The sequence below is a fragment of the Cryptomeria japonica genome, chromosome 4 (genome assembly GCF_030272615.1).
Source record: "Cryptomeria japonica chromosome 4, Sugi_1.0, whole genome shotgun sequence".
NCBI lineage: Eukaryota > Viridiplantae > Streptophyta > Pinopsida > Cupressales > Cupressaceae > Cryptomeria > Cryptomeria japonica.
Window position 1 is genome coordinate 516,400,157 of NC_081408.1, and position 16,714 is coordinate 516,416,870.

General features: G+C 36.8%; 1 protein-coding gene across 1 annotated transcript in view; it reads right to left on the bottom strand.

The window, feature by feature from the left end:
- LOC131875486 (protein TAB2 homolog, chloroplastic-like) overlaps positions 1-11,338 on the bottom strand; it is a 92,308-nt gene extending 80,970 nt beyond the window's left edge. Inside the window, exon 1 of the mRNA XM_059219920.1 lies at positions 11,197-11,338. Coding sequence (XP_059075903.1) covers positions 11,197-11,326 — 130 coding nt within the window. The 5' untranslated portion in view covers positions 11,327-11,338. The remainder of the gene's footprint in view (positions 1-11,196) is intronic.
- Positions 11,339-16,714: the final 5,376 nt, after the last annotated feature.

The following is a 16,714-nucleotide window of genomic DNA, read 5'->3' on the forward strand; positions in this document are numbered from 1 at the left end:
CTCACAAGAACTTTAAGGTGTATCAGATGGATGTCAAGTTAGCATTCTTGAATGGAGATTTAGAGGAAGAAGTCTACATAAAGCAGCCTGATGACTGTCAGTTGACAAAGGATCCAAACATGGTGTGCAGACTTAAAAAGGCATTGTATGGTCTCAAGCAAGCCCCTCAGGCTTGGTACTTAAGGTTGGATAGGTACTTACTGATGCAGAGGATAAACAACTTTGAAAGATCAAATGTAATTCAAAATTTAAAACCCTACCTTTGCAATATTTCCTTACAATTTTTACTCTAGGTTCAATTCCCTAGGATGGCCTAATTGGGTATTCACTCAATCTTAATGTCCACTCAGGTTTATCAAACCCTCACACACACCATTTGGATTATACAAATGCTCATTCTCCTAAGACAAACTCAAGAAGATCAAATTCCTCATTAAACCCTCATTCACTAGCTTTAATAACAGACTTTCTTGCTAATGTCACACTTAATCTTGCATAACTTACACATATGATGGAATTACGAAATTTACTTTGGTGAGCACCTGAGCAGAAATATAATGAAGGTTTTCACCAAGTTCATAAATTTTCAACAGTGCAATCAAAATTTATAAAAAAAAATTGTTCGCTGGAAAACCTAGTTCTGTGATGGGGCAATTTTCAGTGTTTTTGCCATAACTTGAACAAAACACAATGAAATCACCCCAAACCAACTGCATTTGGTTTTTGAGACATAACACTAACTCTTCCAATCATTTCCAGGCCTGTAATATTCCGTACCAGGCCGTACAAAGAAAAACTCAGACTGTTATATCAGAAACTTGTCATAATAATTGTCAAAAGCAAGGGTTTTTCATCAGAAACTCCTTCACAACTTCTTGGAGCATGTTATTTCATTCATCTAATGTCAAAAGAACATAAAAAATAGTTATCCACAGAATATACATGCTTTTCCAACAAAAACCTAAATTATTGTTATGTCTTTTGCTTTAGACTTGCAAAATTATGTCCTTGAACACTACCTAGGACTGAAAAGACCCTACATGATCTTACATGATCTTCCAATACTTTATTTGCACAAACAAACCTAAATCTAAGGTTGAGGAATAAACCCCAACTCTCCCACAAGCCAAAATGCACTAGAAAATTCAAGTTTGCATTTTGGCAAGAAAATCCCAAATTTGAATTCCTCAATTTGAACCATTGGAAATGATCCCAATGGATCCCCTAAGACATACACTAACTCAAAAAAAAAGACTCCTAACATCAAAATGAGCATAAATGCACCAATAAGATGATGCTCTTGCATCACTTACTTCAGCAAGGCTTCAACAAAGGTACATCAAATAGCAATCTTTAAGGTTGAAGAAAACAAGCTTTTGATAGTTGTTGCATATGTTGATGACATTATCTTTGGTGGAGATAATGGTGTATGTAGAAATTTGCAAAAGAAATGCAGAAAGAATTTGAGATGTCAATGATTCGTAAGTTGTCTTTCTTTCTTGCACTTCAAGTTACTCAACTAGATGATGCTATTTTTATTTCTCAGGCTAAAGTATGTTAAGGAGATGTTGAAGACATTTGGTATGGAGAATTCTAAACCAATGAGCACCCCCATGGCTACTGGTTGTCACTTGAGTAAGGATGATGAGTCTCTGGGAGTTTATGCGACTCTCTATAGGTCTATGATTGGACAACAGCTATACTTGATTGTATTTTTATTTCTCAGGCTAAGTATGTTAAGGAGATGTCGAAGACATTTGGTATGGAGAATTCTAAACCAGTGAGCACCCCCATGGCTACTGGTTGTCACTTGAGTAAGGATGATGAGTCTCTAGGAGTTGATCAAACTCTCTATATGTCTATGATTGGAGGACAGCTATACTTGATTGCTTCTAGACCTAATAGCATGCATGCAGTGTGTTTGGTTGTCGGATATTAAGCTAATCCTAAGCAATCTCATGACAAAGTTGTTAAAAGAATATTTAGATATTTGAAAGGGACTCCAGATTATGGTTTGTGGTATAAGAAGGATAGTGGCTTCTCTTTGAAGGCTTATACCGATGCTGATTGAGCTAGTTGTGTGGATGACAGAAGAAGTACCAATGGTAGTGCATTTTCCTAGGAGACAGATTGGTTTCCTAATTCAATAAGAAACAAGAGTCGGTATCTTTATCAATAGTGAGGCTGAGTATATTGCTGCAACATCCTACTACATTCAAGTGATGTGGATGAGGCAAACATTGAAGGATATCAAGGTGACGTATGATGAGCCCATTCCTATTATGTGCGACAGTACAAGTGCTATAAACAATTCAAAGAATCCAATGATACATTCAAGGACTAAACACATTTCAATCCGATATCATTTTCTAAGAGAGAAGGTTGTAGAGAAAGAAGTCAGGTTGGAGTATGTGTCCACAAAGGATCAGATTGCAGATAGCTTTACTAAGGCACTCTCAAAGGGTACTTTTGAGTATCTCAAGAAAAAGCTAGGGGTTATTGCCCCTTGTTCTTCTAACTAGATGCATAAGTTGGTGCATCTATCTACGGGGAGAAATTCAGGGCATATCCTTTCTCTCTTAGATTGATGTGGTTGTTTCTCTCAAGGGGAGCAAGTAGTTTGTTGGTTACTGTTGAATGGGAAGAATTTAGAAGTATGGAGAGAAATATGCAAAGAAGAAAGAAGGCAATCAAAAGGGTGAGACAATGCAAATGAATAAGAATGCAGAATCAAGTGAAGACATGTGCCCTTTGTCCTTGATGTCAAAGGGGGAGAGATACTATACTAAAGAGATACTGGTGAAAGGGGGAGAGATAATAGTTGACAAAGATAATGTATATGATTATGTGTGTGTTGCCATCAATGACAAAGGGGGGGATTGTTGGCAGTTGTTGTCATTGATGATAGGTCTGGAATGATGATTGTCAATATACGGGGAGATTGTTGTTAGATGGATGTTGGTTGTAGATGCTATGTGTTGTGGATCTCCACCTTCATAGTGTCTGATGTATACACTAAAGATGATGAGTTGATAATAATGAAGTGTTGATAATGTGTTTGGTGACAAAGATGGTATAATGATGATCATATCATATTAGGATGACGACTGCCTTGAGATAAGCAATATTAAGATAAAGATTAGATGCACTAAGATGAGGGATATTGAATTGAGGATTAGAAGCATGACGATGGTATCATACTCAGATGTGATTATGAAATATTAAGATGAGGATTAGAAGCATGGCAATAAAGTAGATATGGCTGTGATGATCTTCTGTATGCTACAGGATGATGGTTTATTATGTTTTCGGGACACTCTGGTCCATGGAAGATTGATGGTATAAGTTGTTGCAGGAATGTATGTTGAAGAGAATTGGGAAGAATGCTTCGCATTCCTCCACATTTGATGACATGGTCTTGCAGATTTGAACATAATATATATGCTCTATAGACATTGCACTCCTATCTTTTTAGGTCCCTAGTGTTGCAGCTGATGTATTTGGTAATTGCAAATTGCTGGTAATTTGGTTGTCTGTCAGGATTGGTCCAGAAAATGCTCTGCATTCATGTTTTTGTTTCTGCAGCTTGGAGGGCATGCTTCTAATGTTTGTGATGTGTCTCAGATCAAGTTTTAGGTGCTGAAGTGTTCTGCAAGAGTTGATAATGATGATTTGTTCATGATTGAGGTTTTTGGCCTTCCAAAATAAGTGTTTTGTATCTATTTGTGTTGGGCTAGCATGTTTTTGATGTGAAAGTGAGAAAGAAGTATTTGGAAATATTATTGGATGTTCAAGGAACGTCCTTATGTGCATGCTCCGCGTGATGTTGGATGATTTGTTTGGTGTTGCACTGTGTCTAATGTTAACTGTTCAAAGTAATTGTTGTGGTTTCGCTGACACAAGTTGTTCTCCTACTTGTAATATGTCCTTAGGGGTCTATGCTAGCTTTGGATATAGTGATAAGTTGTATTTGGGTCCTTCTTTGGATTGTGGGGATCTGCATTGAGCTAATTCTTTTGGAAGATATGTTTTAGGGCCGACTGGTTATATGCTACATGGTTTATCTACATGTTACCTTATTGCCAACTTTTGAGGATGTGTGCTAGCGTGCGTGATGTTTGGGACCACTTAGAAAGATGTAAAATTATGTTTTAGGTCCTCTCTATCTTCTGGATTGGACTGAATTCACTGCAATTATGTTTGGTAGCCAACTTGATAGGAGTTATGCTTGTTTTTGGTTCTGGCCAACTTGATTTGTATTTTGTGATGAAGAGGATGATATATATAGAAGATAAAATCAATGTGAATCTATGGTGTGAGTGTGTGGATCAGAGTGCTTACATGATGTGTCAATTGTAGAGTATGTGATGCGAAGTTAAGGTGGAGAAAGAGTGTGGTAAATGTTTTGAAGTTGGTCGCTTGAGACAGAGATTCAAGGACAACTTCATGCTTGCAGATTGCTAAAGGCTTATTCATCTTGATTCATATATTCATGTACCTCGCTTGGAGATAGTGAGTCTCCCTAGCAAGTTCTTTGTATCTTGCCCTGGGCAGTGAGTCTCAACTTGCAAGTCCCTTGTATCTTGCTTTGGGGTAGTGCACTTTAGCCTGCAAGTCCATTTGGGAGTAGTGAGCGACCCTAGCAATGTGCCTAAAACAGATATTTTAATCTTGTTCAAATATTGTGAGTTAACCTTCACCGTGATTTTTCCCTATTTGGGTTTTCCATATCAATCTAGTGTTCTCTTGTGCATGGTGTTCATTATTTTATAGTGTTCCATGGGGACGCGTTCCCCCCCCCCCCCCCCCTTTTAGCCATGCCTCGGAGACGAGGACATCTCCAGGACAAGGGGACGGGGACGCGACGTCCCCCGCCGTCCCGCCACCGCCACCAAAGCGCCACCGGAGATGAGGAGACGTGGAGACGTCCTCATGTCTCCTTGGGAGACGTCTGCACGTCTCTCGAGGGACGGGGAGATACCCAGACGTCTCTCGTTGCCCCACGTGAATGGAAAGTTTTAAAATTAATTTTTTTTTTAAAAGTGACATTTGTGGGGTAACCCTAATTGGAAAGTTTTACAATGGTTTTTGTTGATTTCACTCTCATTTTTAAAGACTGATTTTTTTTCCAGCAAGCTGAAGAGGAGGAAAAACTTGTAGAAGACTGATTGAAGGGGTGAAAAAGGTGATTGCAAGTGTGATAGAAGTGAGAAGAAGCAAGAAGAAGAGGAGGAAGAAGATTCTACTGCATTTTGGAGAGATTTTTCGAGCACAAGGTAGGGTTTTTCTTTTTTTTTTTGGTTTTATTTTCTAATTTTCAATGTCAATTTTGGTTCTTTGTTTGTTTAGCTTTAAATTTGGTTTTTTTTCCTATTCATCTCAAAATGAGATTTGATGTTGAATCTTGAGGGCAAAATGATGAATGATTCATCATTGAATCATTTGAATCATTCATCATTTTGCCCTCAAGATTCAACATCAAATCTCATTTTGAGATGAATAGGAAAATAAATTTATTTGATAAACTAGGCTGATTTTATTTTTTTATTTTTTTTGTGAAATGCAGTGTCAATTTCACAATGAGCTCCCAAGGCATGAGTGAGGATGAGATGGAAATCCATTCTCATAGTGAGAATGACTCAGAATTTGAACCTGAAAATGGGGGGGGTGACCATGGGGCTGATCCTGGAGCCCAATCTAGTTCTATGGCGAGTGCAGCAGCTAGTACAGGTTGCCCTTCAGAGTTGTTGGCACCGTATGCTAAGGGTCCTTTTGATCCTAAGTCTCCTCTCAAACAGTTTGCTTCAAGAATATCAGTACAAGCCACATCACATTCAAGTGGGGGAACAAGGAAATGGAAGTGCAATATTTGTGACACTGAATGGTTTGGTAGCATCAGAAGGGTGAATGCACACTTTCTTTTTTGGACAAGAAAAGGTGTTAGACATTGTAAGTTTTTGGAGGAAGCTAAAAATATAAAGTACAAAATTGAGTTTAACAGGATTTGGGGGGTTCCAAATGACACAAATATTTCAATGCCTACTACTTTGTCTACTAGGGCAGCCCTTCAACATAGCCAAAATCCGCCACATACTTCTCATGCTTCGCAGACGGGAGGAATGATGTTTGGATCTCCATCCACTTCCACTTCTAATGTCGCTAGGGCAAGGAAACGTAGGTTGCAGACACCACAGAGAGTAACACCATTGCTGATATGTTTAATGTGCAGCTAAGAGATGAGATAGATGAATCCATTGGCAAGTTCTTCTTTGCCAATGGCATTCCATTTCATGTTACACGGTCTCCTTATTATAGGGAGATGATGGCTATGGCGGCGAAGGGAGGACCATCTTATGTGCCACCAAGTGAGATGAAAATGAGGACCTTGATCTTGGATAAATGCTATTCCAAGATCAATATTTTGATGGAGAAGATGAAGGCATGTTGGGTGGCATCGAGGTGCAGCATAGTTATGGATGGGTGGACGGACAATAGCCATCATCCACTCATCAACATCATGGTCACATGTGCAAAGGGCCCATACTTCCTTAGAGCAATTGATTGTACAGGGCATCGCAAAGATGTTGATTTCCAGTTTCAGGTCCTCAAGGAGGCTATTAAGGAGGTTGGGCCACAAAATGTGGTCTAAGTAGTGACAGATGCAGCATGTGTAAAGCAGCAGGGAGACTCATTGAGACAGCCTATAGACACATTTGGTGGACCCCATGTTGTGTACATGCCATGAACAATGCACTCAAGGACATGGGGAAGATTGACTGGATTAGAGGAGTGGTCACCGATGCGAGAAATCTGCACTTCACATGCACTCTTCAGAACCTTCGTGAAGGAGTTCTTGAAATTAGTTGAGACCAGATACGCATCCTATTTCATTCTCTTGGAGAGAATGTTTGAGTTGCAAGAGGCATTTCAACTCATGGTTATGACTAATGAGTGGAATAGGTGGGCTGAGGCCAAGACAGAGCAGGGGAGAAGGGTGAAGGAGATAGTGAAGAGTGATGTGTTTTAGACTGATGCAAAATACGTTGTCTCCATCATTTCTCCAGTATTCCAAGTGATCAGATATGGGGATGGGGATGCACCAAACTTGGAGAGGTGTATGAGTGCATTGACTCTATGCTTGACCAAATGAGGGTTGTTGTGCGAGTGAAGGACCCCTTTCTAGCATTCTACAATGAGCAAATCCGGCCTATCATTTAGCGTAGATGGGACAAGTTAAACACTCCTTTGCATATGGTTGCCTTTGCCTTGAATCCTAAGTGGTACAAGGCTAGACCGAGTAGAGTGACACCGATTCAGGATGATGAGGTGAAGGCGGGTTTCTTTAGGTGCATAGAGAAGATGTTTGATTCCAGAGATGCCGACACAATTCGCACTGAGTGGGGAAGATTTGCCACTCTTAGAGGTTATTCAGATGCAGCAAAGATGGATATAGAAACTATGGCATAGGAGGACCCACTTTTGTGGTGGAATTATCATGGCCTGAAATCTTTGACCACCACTCTAGCCATCCGTCTGCTATCCCAGGTTTCCAGTTCTTCAACTGCTGAGAGGAACTGGTCTACATATAGCTGCATCCACTCTCTTAAGAGTTAAGAGGAACAGACTTACCTCTAAGAGAGCAAAGAAGCTTGTGGCTGTACACAGTGCTTTGCGTCTCATGGACCACAAGACACTTGTGTACAAGGAGAGTCCAACAACACAATGGGATGTAGAGACAGAGGAGCCTTCACAGATTGATGAGGATGATCCTACCACTTCAGATGCAGGGATGGTTTGTGTGAGCTTGAGGGATCTTGATCTTCAGGAGTCCAAGAGTTCCAGTGAGGAGGAGTTCGCAGATGATTAGATGTAATGTCCCCACCTTTTTAGCCTCTCAGTGGAGTTCTTAGCCTTTACATTCTCCGAAGGCTAAGTGGAGAAATAAGGAGAAATTGATTAAATTAATTTCTTATTAAGTCATTAAATAAAATAAAATAAAAAAAAGTGACTTTATATTTAATTAATTTAATTAAAAGTGACTTAAGTGATTTATTTAAATATTTTAATGTTATTATAAAGTTATAAAGTAACTTTATAATAATAAAGTCACTTTAATATTATAATGTGTGAATATGTCTTTAATCCCACATTGGCCAAGAAAGTGTTCGAGCTCTCATAAGAAAGAATAAATAGGGACTTAAGAGCTCATTTTTATAGCATCCATCCCGAGAATTGATATTTGTTTGTTATGAACTTGGGAGAAGAAGCCAAGGGTTTCTGATTCAGTCAGCCATTGGAGAGCGACAATTCTTCAGTGTTGCAACCATTTGAGGTGGTGAAATATCCACTGAATTTGGCATTTCAGGAGAGCTTCATTCTGGAGTTCTATTTGGGCTTTAAAAAGAAGGGAAGACATCTAGGGTATGCAGATTTTCGAATATATATCAATTGCAGACCTACAGTTTCATTTGGCAGCCATTAAAAATCAGAATTGAAGCAATCATTTCAAGATACAACTGCTGCTACAGTACCTGCGCTACAGTACTCGCGCTACAGTAATCCGTGAATAGTGAAACGCTACCGTGGCGTGAATAGTGATGTGCTACAGTACTAAGAAATCAGACATTTAATTGGCAAATTATTCGTAGCTACAGCAGGAACGTGTTTAATTGGCAGTCCATTGAAGAGTGGAGACCATCATTTGCAGCAAGCATTTTACATATCAGGTTCTCTAATTTTGCTGTCATAAGTTTTGGAAATTACATGTTATACCTTTGTAACTATTTGGTGTGAGAATAACTAATAAAAACTTCATTATGCTGCTACCACATAACTTCTAGTTTGCATGCCAAGTGTTTGATGATTTGTCAAGCAGCTGTAGTTGTTATTTTTAGTTACTTATATGCATCAAAATCAATTGGCATATCATTTCTATGACATTGTTAGTCAATCTTTCATGGTTAGAGGCATTCAAAACATTAATTGCAGTGTACAAGACCCAAACAATACAAACAGATAACTCATAACAGCAAGTACAGACTTTGCAAGACAAGTGTTTGACAAAATTCCCAAGGGTAGAAATCAATGATTTAAGGGCAAAGTTAGTAAGGGTTCTTACATTAGAGGCCTCCATTAGCTACATTTTGATTTTTGTCATTTTGTCTTTGACTCTAGTCTCTTTTGTAATGCTCTTGCTATTAGTATTTGTATTTGGATAATCATTGTAATGATGAATCATGTAATCACCTTTATTATTATAGACTTTGCAATGGCATCAGATAATCATATTTTCCTTTTTCGATATAATAGAAATCTCCAATTTGACAATTTCATTTGTCAAATTTTATTTAGCAATTAGCAATTAGCATTGAAGAAATCTTGGTATTTAGATTTAGTATTTCAAATTTCCTATAGTTTCATTTGAAATGTAATTCTTATACTGTTATACTGTCATATATCTTTTCAAAACTAGTTTTTCGAGTACTATATGTATATTTATAACTATATCAGCACCACCACCACCACCCCCCGCCACCATCCCTAACGTCGGTGGAACACTATTATTTTATATTTCACTATTGCTCATAAGATTAAGGATAGGTTGATATTGATTGTGGTATAAAGTTTAAGTGATTGTTCAAGACTGATCCGCCCCCGCTCTCCTCGGTCTTGGGGTGTGTTTAACACTAAGTACATTACTTTATCACAAATAAATTCATTAAATAACATAATTTGTTTAATTAATTTAAAAATAATACTTTTTCAGCAAATGTTATACATTCGAATTTAAGTCTAAATTATCCACAATTAAATTAATTTAAATACCAAATTACACCTCATGGGCTTAGCTATCCAATCAAAATAGTTAACTAGATAATTAATTTAGTTGAATCACCAATCAATTTGGCTAAAGTCAAGATCACAAATTAATTAATAAATCAAATAATTATCAACTCACCAATCAAATGAGTTACTATCTAGTAATCTCCATCCAATTGAAAAATTGATTGCTACCTCTCCCCATCACATCCACCATTCGTAGATCTAACTTATGATCCAAGATTAAATCTCCACCATTCAATTTCCTCTTCGAGATTCTACACATTGGAGCTTAATCCTCCATTTTCGCCATCCTGAATTGAGCAAGTAGATTCTGCAGACTAAGCAACGAACATCAAAAATCATTTGAGCACATCCACTCCATCCATGATGATTTGTATTGATTTAGCATTTGTGATTGCATTCATTTTGTTTTGATGTAAATTGTTATTGAGCTCAATCAAAATATGAGAGTTTGTGATTTCAATTGGAGTCCAATTCCTATTGTTTTATTCTCCTTTTCATTTCTGTTTGATTTCACCTCTCACAACATGCATACATTTCAACATAGCCTAGTCATTTTGCAATCATAACATTCATGAAAACACTGTCCGGCTTGGCCTTTCAAGTATCCTGTTGCAAAATGCATAGCATCAAGGCATAATATATTATTTACAAATTTACAACCATGAACATTATTGCTACATCAACGGTTGCAAAATTACATTTTTTATATGCAATACCATAACAATCATCATTTTATAGTTCTAATCCAATAAATTCAGTTGTCTTCATATTATGTTATCGTAGGCCAATATTCAATTACCGAGTTTTATGGGATAAAATCTCATGTTTAAGCTATTAGAGAAAATTAGATAGTTTATGGAGTGGAATATTTTTGTTTACACTATCATCAAAGATTCAAGAGTTCTCACTGTGTATTTTAATGAAATACCGTTAATGAAAGATCACAGAAAATTGGATAGATGCTTAATAGCTAGCAACAATCTAAGATATAGATGTATAGAGAAATATTAGAGCATTATTTTTTACACTGGAGACCGTAAGCATGATTTTGAAGTCCTTCATAAGAGACTGCCAGGCCTCGTATATATAAATTACTTACATGATGGCCAAAGTTTGATACGATACTCTCCCTATGTTAGTTGTTTGATTGTTTAATGATTTTATCTATTGTCTTCAATAAGTAAGACATCCCTAATGTTTGATGTTAGAAACAGAAAACAATTAAGTTCTTGAATTAAACTCAGATAAAAGATGTTCAAAAAGTGGATTGTTCATTGCCTGACAAGTATCCAAAATGATCATGATTGCTAAAAATATATGTAGACCTACAAGCTCACACCATCAACCTACCTGCCAAAGCAATAGCTCGCGAAGTTGCAACAGCAACACCTGGTATCAAAGCATCATCTGGAAGCTCAAATCCAAGTACTTGCAAATCTAAAACACTTCCAAAAGTGGAACCTTCTTGAACAATTTCCATTTCCTCTTGTATCACTACAATGCAAAGAAAACAAGTAATTTCACTAATAAATATATTACAAGTGTTTAGGAAAGGAAAATTTCCAAGTTTTAATGACAGCAGATTGTTTTAAGCACCATAGAATGCTTAATGTTAAGAGAAACGAACTTATAAAGGGTAAAAATAACATCCAGGCCCATAAAAATCGTAAATGTCCTACTTGAAGGGAAACTAATTTAATGAATCTATTTTATTTTTACTTTATTAAGAACCACAATCACCTTCCCTTTATGTTATTATAACTTACTGAGCTCTAGCAACCCTTATTTATCAGAAGTCACACAGGTTATTAAACAAGGTGTTATGAACTTATGAGTGATGCAAGCCCTGCAAAATTTCATGCATCTCATCAATCTTTTTTGAAAAACATGACACCTCTCACAGACTTTGGCGAATCTATTGCAGCTGCTGGGAGTTAACTTTGCACAAGTAAGGGTAGGGACAGACCAGCATCATATGTTAAAACCTAAAGGCCATGGTAAACTGATGCATGCATGAATATTATATTGGGTAGATATGAAATTGCAAATCCAATGTTTGATTTTGACAAAGTGAACATGATTCCTAGATAGATCAATGTGGGAAGCCATTGGCAAGCCCACATTGGGGTATAACATAGTAACACCAAGTCTAGAAAACTATTCAAAAGTGTAACCCATTGGTAGATTGGTAGATGTTGAAACAAGTTGGCTGATTGATTCTAAGAGTCAGTTATGAACTCATAGGAATGTAGACTACAAAAATACATTACCCAATGTTTATTTGAAAAGGAGGCATATGACAGAAAGATGCACATAAATACAACAGATCATCTCTGTTCACATTTTAATTTGTTCCTTTCAACACAACACAAAATGGAAAAAAGGTACAATAAAATGTACTTTGAGTTATGAGGGGAACCTCACTTTTTGAAAGGGTTTAGGAAATGATGAATTCCTTTACACTTTCAATTTATGAAACCTATAACCTAAGGATTTCAAGTATGGGATATAAACACAATTTTTAAACTTAAACCTATTTTTTAGTTCTCAAGCTAGGGCAGAAGGCAATTCAACGCTTTGGCACTAGATGGGGGATTTTATGACTTTCTACTCCAAAAGAAAGATACAACAAAACTAATGAACACTTGCATCTTTCAATTAAATGCAGAGATTGAAAATTATAAGTAAAACTCAAATGGATTGCAATGAACACAAACACAAAAACCTATATATTAAGCATGAAGAACTGCACAAAAACCCACAATGATTCCTCTAATAAAATCTACAATACAAAGCTTGCATCAATCATTAGATTTTACCTAATTCACAAGACAATTAATTTAAAAGGCAATAACTCAGTGAACTAAAATTTCAACAAGTAGGAAAGTGAATTAGTATTAAAAATCTAATTAGCGCAAATGCCATTTATAAGATTAATAAAACTTCGCATGAAAAATAAACAACAAGATAACCATAAATTCTACTCTAAGAATAATTTGATTGCATGCAATGCAAGTTTTATTACAAAATATAATCTGTTAATACTAAATTTGGACTTAGGTCATCTTCAATTAGACAACTATAAAGATTACTACAAACTAAAAATAAAATTTCTAGAACTCATATCTCTTGCATGATCACAGATCCAAAATTAGACTTCTAAGAATAATGATTCCTCAAAAAAAACATCGACCTAAACTTAGTGATTGGTAAAAATAACTTATCAGTTGCCCACTGGAAGACCTTGGTTCTAAAGAACTTTCTAAATATTCTGAAGGAACTGATCAACTCTACTGTCACCTGAATGAACTCAAGTTGTTGTGCAGAAATGGGGAACAAGCCTGCGTGAACAAAACCATCGTCCATTAATCTTTGAGCCATCTTATTCACATTTTTTATATTTTCAGCCAAATTTAATCCCCCCAAGCTAACATAGCATTGGTTAATTTCCAAAATTTTGGAAAGTTGTGGATGTATGGATGGTACCATAGTTTTAAAACTCGTGTACTCGCCACGGACTCGCGAGTCCATGGGAGCCAAGAGTCAACTTGCCAAGGACTCGCGAGGCGAGTCCATCTGAAAGACTCGTGAGTATTTTGCAAGGACTCGCGCGAGTCTTTTGCACAGACTCGTGAATCTTTTAGATGGACTCGTCCGACCCAGAAAAAACATCATGCAAGCTTTAAAAGTGAGTTTTTTTTTTGGTTTTTTTGCCTTCATTTGGCGTAACTAAGGGAGTGAATTATCGCATGAAGGGTTGTTTTTCACAGTGTTCCACGGGGACACTTCCCCCCCCTTTTTGACTTTTTTGGGGGTTAAGGGGTAACCCTAATTGGACGTGGGCCAATAGAAAAATAACACTCGACGCCTTTATAAAATAATAAAAGTATTTTTGGCCTCACAGGGCACTGCCCCTTGACCCCGCAAGAGGCGATGCCCCCTGACCCCAACTTGGGGGCGCTGCCCCCAAACCCCCGTCAAAAAATATAGGGGGAAACTGCGCTGATGGAAGTAGTGAAAATTTAACCTCCAAGTCTAATTAGGCTCCATATAACAACATCATTAGCATTGAAGAAATCTGGGTATTTAGATTTAGTATTTCAAATTTCGAATATTGCGCATTTGTAGATCATATGACATGTGTAATGTTTCAAACTTTCAATTATGGCTCTTATGTTCTCTAAATGCATTAATTTCTTTATGTTTTTTTGTAAAGTTGTGGGTTTTTTTTTTGCCGAGTCTTTCACGAGTCCGAGTCCGAGTCCGAGTCCAAATTTTTTGTTTGCAGAGTCCGTGGCGAGTCCGAGTTTTAAAACTTTGGATGGTACATCTACAAAAAGGGAAGAGTACTGCATATTTGCAATAATAAGGTTAGCTGATCTGTCCTCTTTGATATACAAATTTTGAATGAAAATTTATACTGCTGTAACAAAATTTGAAGCTTAGCTCTTGCAAAAGAAGGTTAGCTCTTGAAGTCATCCATCTTGGCTTAAAAAGAGAGCTTGTTAGAACTTAGAGCAATTTGCTAAGTCTGACGATTAGCATGCACTTGATATAGGAGAGAGTTCAGAACTCCAAGCACTAACATATAATAGGGTGCACCCTTACAAAGGGGAGACTCGTCCAAATTCACGTTTGGAGATTCCATTTTGTGGTGTGCACCTCTTTGAGGAGAAATTGAAATTGTGTTCAAAACTCACAATGGCAAGGCATGGGGTTAGGGGCACACCTTTGAGATGGAGGTGTTCAAATAAAAAATTAGCTAAGTACGTTATTGAAGTGTGCACCTAATAAAGGTAAAGTTCAAAGTTCCAATTTTCATTGTCAAGAGTTTGTGGGAGCACAAGGTGCACATGGGAGTATGAAGTGTGTGCACCTATGAGGGAGAAAATTGAAATCTATATTACATTTAGGTGTACAAACTTGATTGAAGGGCAATTAGTTTTTCAGAATGAAAATTTTTAAGATTTCTATATATGCACACTTCATAAAGAAAATAAAATGCAAAGGTTGGAAGCATAATTATTAAGTGCATGCTTGGAGCTCACGGATGCAAATCATCAAAGGAAAAATCAGATGTTCAAAAATCACAGTGCACAACTATGTGTGAGAGTGACAAGTGCACACCTAATATTGGAGAAAAAAGTCTTCAAGTTTTATATGGGCGGAGTCAATTCAAAATGAAAACATCAAAAAGTCTTTCCCAAGTGTGTGTCTAGGGTGAAAGTGAGCATCTCACTAAAGAAAATCTAATTTCAAAATCAACTTTCAAATCCAATTATCAAGTGCACGTTTGGAGTGCAGATGTGCACCTCACCAAATGGATATTTCAAATTTTAAGAATTATTTTAACTTTGTTCACAAATGCATCCCTAATGATGAAATGCACACTTAACAAAGTAAAATAAAAAATGCTAGTTCAAAGTATGTTTTATAATTTATTGGTATGTCTAAAAAAAGTGTGCATTTATCAAAGGGATTCAAAATGTCAAAGTGGATTTTTTGGATTTTCCCACTTCTTTGGAGGGTCAAGCATGACTAGAGGAAAGGTTACAAAACTATCAATGTCATCTATAGCCACATATCTAAAAGTCTATTTTTAGCCTGTGCTAAAAACAATGCACACTATTTTTAGTCATCACCTTGTTGAAAGGAAAGGGCATATTCCAAGTTTTGCTATTTCTAGTTGGACCTATTTATAGCGCACTTTAAGTTTTCCTCCAGTTTTAGCATCCTCTATTTTTATCTTTCATGTTAGTTTAAGTGATCTCTACTTTTGGCCTAAAGCCTACTATTTTCAGATCATCTCTGTTTGGATCTCTTGTTATTAAAGATATGTACCTTCTAAGTGTTAGTTTATATCTTCAGCATCAATGATGATTGCATGGATTAGGTTAATTTTTAATAGATAGTATTTTTAAATAAAACTTGTATTTCATGCAAGCAGTCAATTCCTAGAGTAGAAGTAACAATTAGATTTTTATTTTTTTTCGTACCAGAGATTTGTAAACCTTATAATAAGTGTCTTTATTTTTAACAGGGTAAACGGTTTTGACCCAGAGCAATGAACCAGTGAGGTCACAAATGCGGGACTCATCCCTGATAGAAACATTCAACAACACCACCCCAATGATGTTTGAACCTTGATGGCAAAAACAACAACACCACAACTTTGTTGAGAACATGGTTATACTGAGAAGGGGGGGGGGGTGTGAATTAGTATAACAAGCTTTTACTTTTTCAACTTAATATTATAAGCATGTAACTTTATCTCAAAACATATTCATAACATACTAACATTCACATTATAGGGGTTGAGAAAATACAACACCACAGGAGCCCAAATGATCTCTACAAGCTGAAAAACCTGTTACAAGGAGAAGCAAGGAAGCAGAAAAACAAATACACAGAGAATATGCTCAAAAAGAGAGAGCTCAATATTCACAAAAATATGTAATGTGATTCTTCTTACAATGAAAAGAAAGAACTCAACCTTTAATAGGTCAAGAAACCCTAAAAGGGAAAACCTAGGTTTGCACATAATAATTAATAAAAGAATTAATTATTATGCACCTAAAGTTAACTTAAGTGTAAAAGAAACAAAGGGAACTTAAATAATTAAACAAATTTATTAATCAAGTAAATACCCGAATACTCTAACAATATGTATGAACTGATGAAGCAGATCTGGGGTTTCAGAAGTTTTTTTTATGTACTTAGGGATTGGCCTTTTTTTCTTAGCACTTTAGGTTGTGGCGGTGGAGCTGGCCACCTCCGCTCCCCGGCCGCCGCCTGCAACACCGCCAGCCAGCTCCACCGCCACGGCCTAAAGTGCTCAGAAAAAAAAGGCCAATCCCTAAGTACATAA